At 43.1% G+C, this 12,557-nt stretch overlaps 1 protein-coding gene across 5 annotated transcripts in view; it reads left to right on the top strand.

The window, feature by feature from the left end:
- LMO3 (LIM domain only 3) overlaps positions 1-12,557 on the top strand; it is a 95,778-nt gene that overhangs the window by 15,172 nt on the left and 68,049 nt on the right. For all 5 annotated transcript variants that reach the window (XM_081927522.1, XM_081927524.1, XM_081927523.1 and 2 more), the window contains exon 2: positions 10,141-10,354. In XM_081927522.1, coding sequence (XP_081783648.1) covers positions 10,149-10,354 — 206 coding nt within the window. In that variant the 5' untranslated portion in view covers positions 10,141-10,148. The remainder of the gene's footprint in view (positions 1-10,140; positions 10,355-12,557) is intronic.

Raw genomic sequence — 12,557 nt, 5'->3', positions numbered from 1 at the left:
GCCTGGGGCAGCTGCTTCACTCCGCCCAATGGTAGGGCCAGCTCTGTTGGGCTTATCTAATGGCAGCACTAGTGGTAGCTAGCTTGGAGCTGTCCTTTAAATTTCCTACAGCGTCCTAGAACACAGTTTCTAATCCACCTGCTTCTCAATGGATTGTTGCAAAAGGGAGGGATGGATAGATTTTGCTACATGTCTAAATCTCTTGGTTGTAACAATATCTCAAAGTGGTTTGCAAAAAGAAGCAAACAAGAACATTACTGAGTAGCAAAAAACCCAGTTAAAAGCCACAATTCCAAACATTTTAAAAAAATTAAATAAAATAACCAAGCTCAAAAAACAGCTTAGAACACATGTCAGCATTCTAATATATCTAGACAGGTGTGTCTAAAAGTTTTTAGCAGGCGCTGAAAAGAGTACAGTGAAGGCACCTGCCCAATGTCAATAGTTTGAAAGTGTGAGCTCGCTGCCACACTAAAAGATTGGCTCTTTACAAATGCGGAATGGGTGTTACGTGGCTCTTTCAACAGTGCCAATTTCTGTAGATTGATCAGTTGAGTGGGCACCTAGTGGGTAAGGCAATATCACAAGTAAGTGGGTCAACAGTTAACACTTCCAGAGCTCTGGCACCTTGGCAGTTGCCAAGAATGACTTGCTGTGTTTGCGGGCATGAGAGGGAGAGAGGAGAGCATAACAAACATGGGTAGAGCTGTTATCTCCCCAGATTGCACCCCTTTCCTTCTCGCAGGGTTATGTTCTGGTGGCCAAGAGACTCAAGATCAGCCTTATTGTCATGTGGGGCTCCTATGAGTCTATACCTATGTACACACACTGCATGGCGATAGCACAATGGAGAAATGACTTCTGTGCAAATGAGTGAAGAACTCTTTCTGGCAAGAATGCCTGTGTGCATTGAGTAAGTGGCCTGCCACCATTCCCTAAGCTCTTTGGCAAGAATGCCATGAAACAAATCCAAAATAGGACAGTGTGCCACCACTCTAGTGCACTTTGCAGTGTGTGTGCCACCCCTCTGATAGATTGGAATAGTTTGGCATCATAGACAGGGAGTGGACTGAAGCCCTGATGGTAATAAGAGCCTGCTGGATCCGGCCAATGGCTCCTCAAATCTGCCTTCACATGGCAGTTTATTCCATTTCCCTGACCTATTTCCCAACTATTAATTTCTGCATTAGTTTTGAGCTTTCGCATGATGTGAAAGCCACTTCCAGGAAACTAATGGACTGTAGTACATGCTTAGTGCTCATTTCTGTGTTGTTTCATTCCAGAAAAAATCCATTTGCAGCCCACTTAACCTGGAAAATGGCAAGAGTTAATATGGCAGAATTTGGGGTATATACTGCTGTACAGTTCTTCCCTGTTTTGTTTTTTAATGGGGGAATAGGTCTACAGTTCCCAGATTGTATTAACAGTCTGTCCCCTCTTCATAGGGAATTCTTGAGAATTGTAGCTCTGTGAAAGGAGTAGGGGGTCTCCTAACAACTGTCAGCACCAGTAACAAACTACAACTCCCATAATTCTTCAGGAGATACCCTGACTATGCAAGCTGGTGTTGTGGTGCTTTAAAGGTGAATGTGGCCTAAAATGGTTCTGGTTATCAGAATAGCAATGACTTCCCAGCGCTCTCAGAAGCATTAAGAGTTCTGTTAGCAAATTCATGTTTCCCAATCTCTGGTCTACCGGTCAATGTGGATGGAGCAAAGGGGGGGGCGCATCGGTGCCATACTCCATGCCTGTGGATTCAGCCTTGCAATTACTTCTCATGCTGGTTTTACCCTGCAGCTGCTTCTAACCTCAGTCTGGCCAAGGGACAAAGCAGTTTTTGAATGGGTTGGGAGGCTGCACTTGAAGAGAAAAAGTGCACACCCACACCCCACAGATGATTTTTTCTTCCCCTTTAGAAATGCACACTACCACCAATTTGGTGTTTACGTAGCTAAAGGAGGGTTGTCACACCCACTCACCCTCATAGCTGTCAACATTTCCCTTCTTTAAAGGGAAATTTCCTTCTTCCAAATAGGATTCCTCGCAAGAAAAGGGAAAAGTTGACAGCTATGCCCACCCTACTTTCTTCAAAACATGTAGCTCTGCTCTTAGGGACTCTTCTGCAAAATGGGGCTGCTAGATCAGGCGATAGCTTTTAGTTTGTACCATAGTAGAAAGAAAAGCCTTGCTATGTTGTTGCCCGTTTTCTACTGAACCGTTTAGCCAAATCTGTTCTTTGGAATATTGGAGAATTTTCTGCCTGTGCGATGGAACCAGTATTGTTGGATGTGGGCAACTCCGGTAGGAAAGATGGGCAGCACATTGTTCTGTATGTGAAATGGGCAGGGAGAATCCTTTCATCCTTCACGAGCCTGTATTGAAAGACTACTCTTTAGTTACCTCCTTTAATCAGGATATTAGGAAATGCTGAGTCCCTTTTGGAAGAAGGGAATAACAACTGAACAGGGCTTTTGGAGCAACTTGCGCACTGAATGCGCCTTACCCTTATAGCAGTTCTGTTGATCAGTTTAATTCAACTTCCTTATTATTATTTCATTATTACTATACATTTGTTAATAGTTGCAGATTCTCTCCACTTGCTTTCAAATCTGTGACTTTAAAATTCACCAGTTCATCTGTTATGGTGTCTGACTTTCTTGCTCTATAAAGTTGACGTGTGCATTGCTTGTTGTATCCAGCGATTGTGTGAGCTGAAGGCAGTTCATGTGGTTGATCTTTCCATTCTACGCTCCTCCTCCAACATCCTCCCGTAAGTTAGGGAGCCCTCCTACACAATGATGGCTGTTTTAGTTCTTTAAACTGATTTAATCCTGTATTATTATTTTTTATTAGTTACAAATTGTCCTTCACATATGTCTCAAGGAAATTAACCATCATACGGTCATACCTCAGTCGAACAGAATCCGTTCTGAAAGTCCGTTCGACTTCCAAAACGTTTGACTCCCAAAGCACGGCTTCTGATTGGCTGCAGAAAGCTCCTGCAGCCAATCGGAAGCTGCAGAAGTCCCGTTGGACGTTTGGCTTCCGAAAGAATGTTCGAAAACCGGAAACTCACTTCCAGGTTTTGATCATTCAGGAGCTGAAACTTTCGACTCTCAAGGCGTTTGGGAGCCAAGGTATGACTGTACTCTAAAAAATAGTTTTTTAAAACACTACAAAAACAACAACTGGAAACAGGTGTTCATTCTGTACTGTTTTAAAACCTAAGGCACAGCCTTTTGCATTTAGCTGAAAAAGCTTCTTTTTACAAAAAGCATTCAGTTGTTTTCAGAAAGAACACATGGAGGGCTGTGATGTATCTCAACAATGATGCTATTCCATAGGCCAGGGGCAGCCAGACTCAAAGCCCTGCTCCAAATTATCCCTAGGACCTTTATGGCAGAGGGCCAGTAAGAAATCATCATCATATGGGGCTAAAGTGGGAGGGCAGAATCATCCCAAAATGGGCATGGGGAAACTGCACCAGGTAATAATTCCCCATTGCTACTATTGCCTGCCTTCCTTTCGTTGAATTTCTGTGTTAGCCCCAGTTATTGGGTGCCTTGCAGTTTCTATTAGGGACAGAGGGAGCAGGATATAAATGTGTTTTGAACTGTGGAACAGCAGTGGGTCCCCTATAGGTTCCTCAGATCACCTGATCTAGCTGGGCTGCCAAGCGATGACACGCCTTCATTGGGACAAACGATCAAATTTGCAGTGGGCAAATCTGTCAATTTCAATTCCTCAGTTTCACATGTTTCCAGTCTTTAGTTCTCCACATCATTTCCAATTTATTTATTTTTTAAAATCCACCACAAATTTAATGTGAGTTTTCCCTAATATACACGTTTGGATGCAATATTGCTAAATATATATTTATTTATTTGCAAACGAGTCTCACCTGAAAAAAGCAGATAATGGGGTAAAGTGTCCATTAAATGCATATATTAAGTGAAAATGTATGTTTTTATGGGCACTTTGCCCCACTATGTGAATTTTTGTATTTGTTTCTTGGCTGGAGAACTGCATTGCAAAATTCGGAGAAGTGCGAATTCAAACGGAAGCTTGTACTTTGGGTCTCCTATTGTTTCAGAGAATTCAGATTAGGTAGGCTCACCTTTAAATGTGAACCGAATCCAATTATTCCTGCATCCCATAGCCTTTAGTCCCTCCTGCCTCTGTTGCAGTGGGTTGGATTGTATGGACGAAGACACCCGGGTGCAACCCAGCCGGATGGACGGAGTATAAATAATAAAATAATAAAAATAATAAATGATGCCATATTGCATATTCTGAGCCTACACTGGCACCTTACAGTCTATGTGGGTGTTTAGTTCATCTACAGCCATGTGTTTGCTGCAAGGAAAAATAAGCTCTCCAGTATTTTCCTCCAGTAATTGCGATGCTTGTAGGTTGCAATATTTATTAATTTCAGAAGATCTATATATCACTGGATTGTAATAAAACCTCAAAGGTATTTAGAAAATGGTCAGTAAGCCACACACCCCAGTTAAAACAATTACCTGAAACATTCAAAAAATAATAATTAAAATAAATGATAAGCTAAACAGATCTGGGTTAATTTTCCACGGAATGCACACTCGACAAATCCAAGCTAATCCTGGTCTTGAAAGCACATTTTATCTGTGGGTGCCTGTTTATTGCATTCACGTGGTGGGAGGGAATTAAACGCACACCTAAAACTGCAGTGTGTGGAGAGGTCCTTTGGAGGCCAGTGAAAAGTTATGGGTTCTGCAGAACAGAGCAACTTTGAAACTTGATATTATTTACCAAAATGACACACCGCTATTAGGCAGCTACCTTTCTGTTCATAGCACTTAATATTTTAGACATCAGGTTCTAAATGCAGCTGACTCGCTTACTGCAACTGTTGAAAATGATAAATCTCGGCTGCCCCCAGATATAACAGTGGGCGGGTAAGCATTTATTTTGTAGCGAGCTCTTGGCTAGAATTTTCCCCCTGCCTTGCACTGACAGATGCCAATCTGACCTTTTGCAAAGCTCATCTATTTTTCCAAGCCTCCCCCCGCCCACCCACTGAGGAATGGGAAGAGGGCATGTGGATAACATTTGAAATCAGTGTATCCTATACTCTCTCTTATTTGCCTGTAACTAAATGGGGCACATAGGCTGCTGCAGTATAGACAAGCTTTCCATTTACAATTAAACAAAGCCAGGTTTCTTTCATATAAATAAGATACAGAGTCACGGTTTTATGTGTTTCACATGCTTCCTTTGGAGAAAGTCCCACAGATTTCAGTGGAATTTTAATTTCAGTTAGCTCTCCTTGGAGCACGAGTCAAAGTTTCTGATAGAAGCAGTGATTAAAAACCAAATCTCTTTTTTAACTTCTGAGGGTTGCATCATCATTACCAATATTTGCTCACAATGTTTTTCTTCCTTTTGTCTTTACCCTCTTAAAACTTGACATGCAATCTCCTTGGGGCAGGGACCGCCACCTCGTTTGCATTGTAGAAGCAGCACGAGCACTGCCACAATATTAATAGGTTACACAGTGTGTAAGATTCAGATCCAGCTAATTGTTATATAAAGAATTAAAACATCAAGGAGTATTGTTGAAGAAAGTGAATTCTCTCCTTCGTGACTTGCAGCGAAACCTCCACATATTCCAGTCTCTGAACTGAAAAGAAAAGATGGTTTCCATCTGTGCGCTAATATTCAAAGATACAGAGCTGCATCTAGTGCTGGTCATAATCAGAGTAGACCCATTAAGATTAATGAACATGACTGGATAGCTGAGTTGCTTAGAGCATGGTGTTGATAACACCAAGCTTGCAAGTTCAATCCCCGTACGGGACAGCTGCATATTCTTGCATTGCAGGGAGTGAACCTAGATGTTTCTCAGGGTCCCTTCCAACTCTACCATTCTATGATTCTAACCTAGCATTTCCTTAATTTCAGTGGGATTTCTCCTGGGCAGAATGTGGTTGACTATAACCCACTGAACATGAGAAGCTTCCCACATACCAGGGCAGATCATTACTCAATCTAGTTGTTACCATCCCCAATTCCCTAGGGCAGATCTCTTCCATCACTTGGCATTGGAGAATGAATCTGGGACCTTCGCAAGCAAAAGCCGTTATGAGGAGCTCTCTGGCTACTATCCTGTCCTCTCTATTCCTGGGTGCTAGCTCCTAGTTGGGTGCTTTCTTCAAACCGAGGTTTGAAGAGACTCGGTATTGCAGAGACTCAGTATTATATCTGTACAGAGGCTGAGCATTCAATCATGGTTCTTGTTTTTAAATAGGGAGCCATCTTCCCTGCTCTCTTTCTTTAAAATAATAATAATAATAATAATAATAATAATAATAATAATAATAATAATAATAATAATAATAACTGGGCTCATGGTGGCTAACAACAAATTTAAAACACTTAATTGTAAAAGCACCATAAAATACAGTATAAAAACATGAATAACAGTAAAATTCAAAGTTCAGAAATCAATTTAGGGGAAATCCATCTAATAAACATTAGATAATCACCAGGGCTAGCTGGCTGAATTAGTTCTACTCCTGGGCCAGCGAGGAGGCCAGGGGAAATTTAGCTGTGGGGTCTCATAGCGGGTAAACTTCATAAAAGGGGAGGGGGAGGAAAGAGAAGGGAAATGAAAGATCAGGCTGAATTCAAATTAAAGGCCAGGCAGAATAGTTTACAGGCCCGATGGAAGGAGGTTAAATCCTGAAGGGCCCTAGTCTCATGGGACAGAGCATTCCACCAGTTCGGAGCCATCACTGAAAAGGCCCTGGCCCTGGTAGAGAATGGTCTGACTTCCTTAGGGACTGGGACCTCTAAATTATGGTTATTCATGGAACTTAAGATCCTCTGCGGGGCATACCAGGAGAGGCGGTCCCGTAAATACAAGGGTCCTAAGCCACAAAGGGCTTTAAATAGAGCTTTCTAAGACCAGCCTTGACCTTCCTTGGCCTTCTTCCTTCCTATCTCTTCCCATTCCTGTTCTCTGCAGAACCTGGGACACTTCTGCCAATGCACACGGCCTCTTTGAGGTCCCCTTCTTAGCATTTGGGGAATTGCGGCCCTGAAGGCATGATTTCCAGCCTAGAGAAAATGGTCATTCCAGGGGCTGGTGGACACATGCATAGTTCTCACTGTATTTGAGGACGTCTCACCTGTCCCGTTGCACTCATGCCACAGGAATCCCAAGCGTGCACATTTAAACGAAATAAAAGCGGTCGTTCTTAATTACGGTAATCCTGCCTGATCATTGCTCCCAACCTGCCAGCGACAGGCCGCTGCATTTGTATGCAGTGTCCAATGTTGCAGAGCCTTCCTCTGATGGAAGGTGGGGACTTTTGGATCCAGCCCCCTGTGTTTCACATGAAGACAGTAGGCGATCTAAAAAGGAAACGTTTGAACCACGTGTGTGCTGATGACAGTCAGCTCTAAATGCATTTGCTTTCTGACTTTGTGGCATTGACACGTCTCAACACAACGCCTATATGCTGGAGAAGTGGAATAGGACTGAGAAAGCATGAGTTCTTTGAGCACTGCCATCAAAATTTGCTTGAAATGAAATTTTTTAGCCAGCTGGGAGAAGCGGCTGAGAAATCTTGAGGGAAGCAGTAAGACCAGTGGTTGTTGTTATTTGGGGGGGGGGGACACCAGCAGGTTGCAGGCCTAATTGGAAACCAAGTGAGCCATTAACAGGGCTGTTTAGTGGAGCTGGATGAGTGGAGCTGCCTCTCACCAGCATTTGCTCTCGTGTTTTGGGGAGTCTGCACCTGGTGAGGAAATGATGCAGTGGGCAAAGTAAATTGGAGCACATAGGAAACTAGTATATACCAAATCGGACTATTTCTCCACCTAGTTTGGTATTGTCTACATGGACGTAGGTGGCGCTGTGGGTTAAACCACAGAGCCTAGGACTTGCCAATCAGAAGGTCAGCGGTTCGAATCCCCACGATGGGGTGAGCTCCCGTTGCTCGGTCCCTGCTCCTGCCAACCTAGCAGTTCGAAAGCGCGTCAAAGTGCAAGTAGATAAATAGGTACTGCTCCAACGGGAAGGTAAATAGCATTTCCGTGTATTGCTCTGGTTCGTCAGAAGCGGCTTAGTCATGCTGGCCACATGACCCAGAAGCTGTACACCGGCTCCCTCGGCCAATAAAGTGAGATGAGCACCGCAACCCCAGAGTTGGCCACGACTGGACCTAACGGTCAGGGGTCCCTTTACCCTTTACCTTTTACATGGACTGACAGAGGTTTTTTCCAGGGTTTCAGGCTGGAAGCCTTTTCCAGCCCTTCCTGGAGATGGTGAGGATCAAATCTGGGACTTTTGGTGTGCAAAGTCAATGTTCTTCCCTTGAGCTGTGGAATGGTAAAAGTCTCTGGGCTGTTTTTCAGTTAAGCAAGAAAAGTTGACTATCGTCCAAAACCAGTTTTAAGTCCATCTCATGAAATCAGTTTCATAATTTTTGACCTGGCAATATATCATAAATCATGATGTGTGTGTGTGTGTGTGTGTACTATGCAAAAATCACAATGCAGGAAAAATAATGAAGCCAGCCAATGCCTCTACATAGCTCCATTCTTATTTCAGACATTGTGATATATCTTGTGATGTTTAGCTGGTGATATATCATGATGTTGAAAACCAGATATTGCCCAGTGCTACCTTTTATGAAGGTTGTGGGAAAGTGGATAGAGAGCCATTTTTCTCTCCCATTATCATAATGCTAGAACTCTGGGTCAGGCATTTATGCTACTGGCTAGTAGTCTCAATAGAGAAGCAAAAGAAGCATTTCTTCACACACAAGTAACTTGCAAGATTTATTCCCAAAAGATGTGGTGACTTTAAAGGGGGTTTAGCCATGATGGACATATCTATTAATGGTCCTTGGTCGTGATGGGTCTATGCAGTGCCGGATTTATGTATAAGCTAAACAAGCTATAGCTTAGAGCCCCACTCTCTTGGGGGCCCCCCAAAAAAATTAAAGGGAAAAAACTGGATGTACATTTCCAAAATACAAGATAAAAAACAAATAAAATTAAAGCTGCATACAGCAACAGTGTTTTGTGTTGTGTAGGTTCCTATTTGTTATGTGCAAATGGGTTTAGATACCTATTAGGTCTATAAATTACCATATAGCATATATTCAACACAAAAAACAGTGACAATTTGTTGTTAGCAATGGACAGCTGGACACATTACCTTCAGTAGCTTAGGGCCTCATCAAACCTAAATCCGGCCCTGGGTCTATGAAACTTTTCAGTTCTGAAGCACTATGCCATTGGATAACAGTTGCTAGGGGGCAACACTAGGGGAGGCCTGCACTGTGGGGGGGGGGGGTTTGTAGGCACCTGGAAAACCACTCTCTAAAGGACTAAGATGCTGAGCTAGATGGACCTGCATTCTGATCCAGCAGGAATCTCCTTACACTCCTGCTATAGACAAGACCTGCCACTGCGCTTCATTCAAAACAACATTGGGAGATCCAAATAATTATCATTCCACACTTGCGGAGAATCAATATTTGACTACTCTTTGGAACTCCCCGCTCACGGATATTAAGCAGTTGCTTTTTCTGTCTTGGTTTCGGTGGCTGCTAAAACCTTTGTTGTTTCCACAATCCTACCCAGGCATGTAATATTATGATGCACAATAGTTTGAAGGTGGCTGATTCTATTTACATTTGAAAATGTTATCTTTAACAATGCTTTTGATACTAATTTCTGTATATGTATTTAAACGAGTATTTTAAACCATCCTTTGTGAACAGCGTACAAGTTTTTAAAATTGAGTAAACACTACACAAATTTTGTTAAACGGGTAAAAATAAGCATGTGATCTGGAGCGGGGCTTCCCAAACTTGAGTCTCCATCCACCTGTTTTTAGGCTATAGTTCCCATCATTCCTGACGCTGCTCTTGCTAACTAGGGATGATGGGAGTTGTAGTCCAAAAAAACAGATGGAGACCCAAGTTAGGGAAACCCTGGTCTGGAGAAACATCCAAGGAATTTCAAAGAAAGAGGAAAGCTCTGATAAGTTTCAGTTTGGGGGCAAAGGATCCTGTTCTGGGCATCCCTTGGCTGTGTCACCTGACATCCTCTTTTCCCTCTCTCCTCCTCTTCTCGTTTCAGGTATACAAATGCTCTCTGTCCAGCCAGACACCAAACCGAAAGGTTGTGCTGGCTGCAACCGTAAGATCAAAGACAGGTATCTCCTAAAGGCCCTGGACAAATACTGGCATGAGGACTGCCTGAAGTGTGCCTGCTGCGACTGCCGTTTGGGGGAGGTAGGCTCTACCTTGTACACCAAAGCCAACCTTATCCTGTGCCGCAGAGACTACCTGAGGTAGGACTTTGCTCTTTCTACACACCTCGTACATGTGCCACACTTCCAACTCCTTTCCCCTCGCACAGTCTGGTGCACCACTGTCACTACGGATACTTTTCCACCTGGCTGCACCACAACAAGCATACAAATGGTGCTCAGAGTGGAGAAATGGCTTCGTAGGCTCAATCTCGGGCCTTGTGCCCTCATAAGGAAGATGTTTTTCCTAAGTGCTATGCTGAGAGGGTTTTTTTTTTTAGGAATGTGCCTTTGACTGTGCCCCCTTTCTACAAACAGTGGTGGTAGGCTGGGATCATAAATAGCTTTACTTAAAATGAAAGATCTGCAGAAATCCTATTTCTGTTTTCCTCTGGACAAGCAGCTTACCCACATGATAAAAATAGGCCTCCGTTTCTGGACTGTACCAGTTCTGATGGCTGAAGGATGTATGTTGTTTGTGTATTTTCCCCTCAGTCAGTGGGAATCCAGAACGATGGAAACTTAGCATGTCTGGGAGAATCGTAGGCCAGAATATTTCTCTTGGACCAGTTGCAGAACTGTACTCAAGGTTATGCAGCTGTTAATATTCTTTAATACTGTTAATACTTATTAATAACTCTTTATTAAGCTTGGGTTCAAAAATTGCCTTCTCCTCCTAATTCCCTGTAATGAATGGTGGCACAATGTTGACCTTTCATCTTAAGCTGAACCACTTAATTTTTTACCCTGAGAGTATCTGGAGCTTATTTTACAGAGCACCCAACCCTAGTTTCACTTCATCTGCATTTGTTTCCAGTAGGTTCCCAGCAGCAGGTTATATACCATGCAGCAGGTACTATGTACATTTTGGAAGATGTCAAATCGCTTGTTCCTTCCACTCGCCTGCTTCCTCAAGGACCATAGTTCCTATTCCAAACAGTTAATTAACTGCCACAAAGGATAGCTCTTTAACTATCTGCACTGAACAGTACACATTTAATTCCTAGCAGTCCCTACTAGGCTACAAGTAGGCCTCTCATCTCCCTGTGTTGGCGCAGAAGCCTTTTCAGTGTATGGTGAGTTCAGTGGCCCGCTTAGGCTGTACTAGGTAAACTGCTATCTCTACAAATGTAGTTTTTCGGGTTGCTGGGATATAGTTGTATTTGTAGTCCCTGCAATCGTCTTCTGAAACCCTTCTTCATGTGCCCTGTCCACAAGAAGTCTGGAGGGTGGCAACATGAGAACGGGCCTTTTATCTGGTGGCTCCTCATTTGCAGAATGCTCTCCTTCATTACATATCTTTAGGTGGCAGGCAAAAATATCCATTTTCTCTCAGGCCTTTGGCTAATTAAACAGTCTAGGGTCTTTTAATGTGTGTGTGTTGGGGGTGGGGAGTATTTTGTTTGTTGTTATGTCATGTATTTTTGAGTTTTTATACTTTAAACCACCCTTTGATCCTCTGAAGAAGGGTAGCATATAAATTAAACAAACGAACAATCTCTTAATTTAATTCTGTAAGCAAATAACAATTTGGGCTAAGTTAATTGTGTTCGAACATTATATATCTGGGGGGAAACTGTCCCTATGCAGTCTGCGCCACCCCACCCCCCACAAGTGATCTGAATGCATGAGCCAATCACTCATATATGTCAACCTTGGGAATTTTCTGTCTGTCTCAGGCTGAGAACAGATGGGGTGTGGTTGAAGAGGAATCAGAGAATTGATACCAGCTTGAAAGAGGATTAGCTGCATGCAGTATATACATTCACATCACTTTTGGCAAATTGGCGTTGCTGGTTTTTTGAAACCCCACAAAAACCTGCAACACCTATTTGTTAGAGGCAATAGGTAGGCAAAAAACTGAGGTCAAAACTAGAGAATTCCCACAAGAAGTAGTGATGACATGCTCTACACCCAAACATCTTTTCCTGTCCATTCTTTGGGTAGGTTTTACGTGCCCCCACCTGCCAGCCCGACAAATTGTGGTGAAGAAAGTGTTGGCCCCGAACCCAGGCCTACTCCCAAGTGATAAAGTCTGACTGGAGTGGAATAAAGCTCCCAGCTTCACGTGAGAACTGGCACCTTTAGTCCAGCCCCCTTTCCCCGATCTAGCCTTGTCTCTTCCCCATCGTGATCACTTGCTTATACTTAAATGCGCTATTTATGTTAAACTTCAAGTTGATGCACTTAATGTAATTGCAGACAGTCATTTGCCTCATTGCGCCTGTATGTACTTAGCTATGCA

This window comes from Podarcis melisellensis (assembly GCF_964234715.1).
Source record: "Podarcis melisellensis genome assembly, chromosome: 10".
Lineage (NCBI taxonomy): Eukaryota > Metazoa > Chordata > Lepidosauria > Squamata > Lacertidae > Podarcis > Podarcis melisellensis.
The sequence above is the reverse complement of the archived record's forward strand: the minus strand, read 5'-3'. Positions and strand labels throughout refer to the sequence as shown.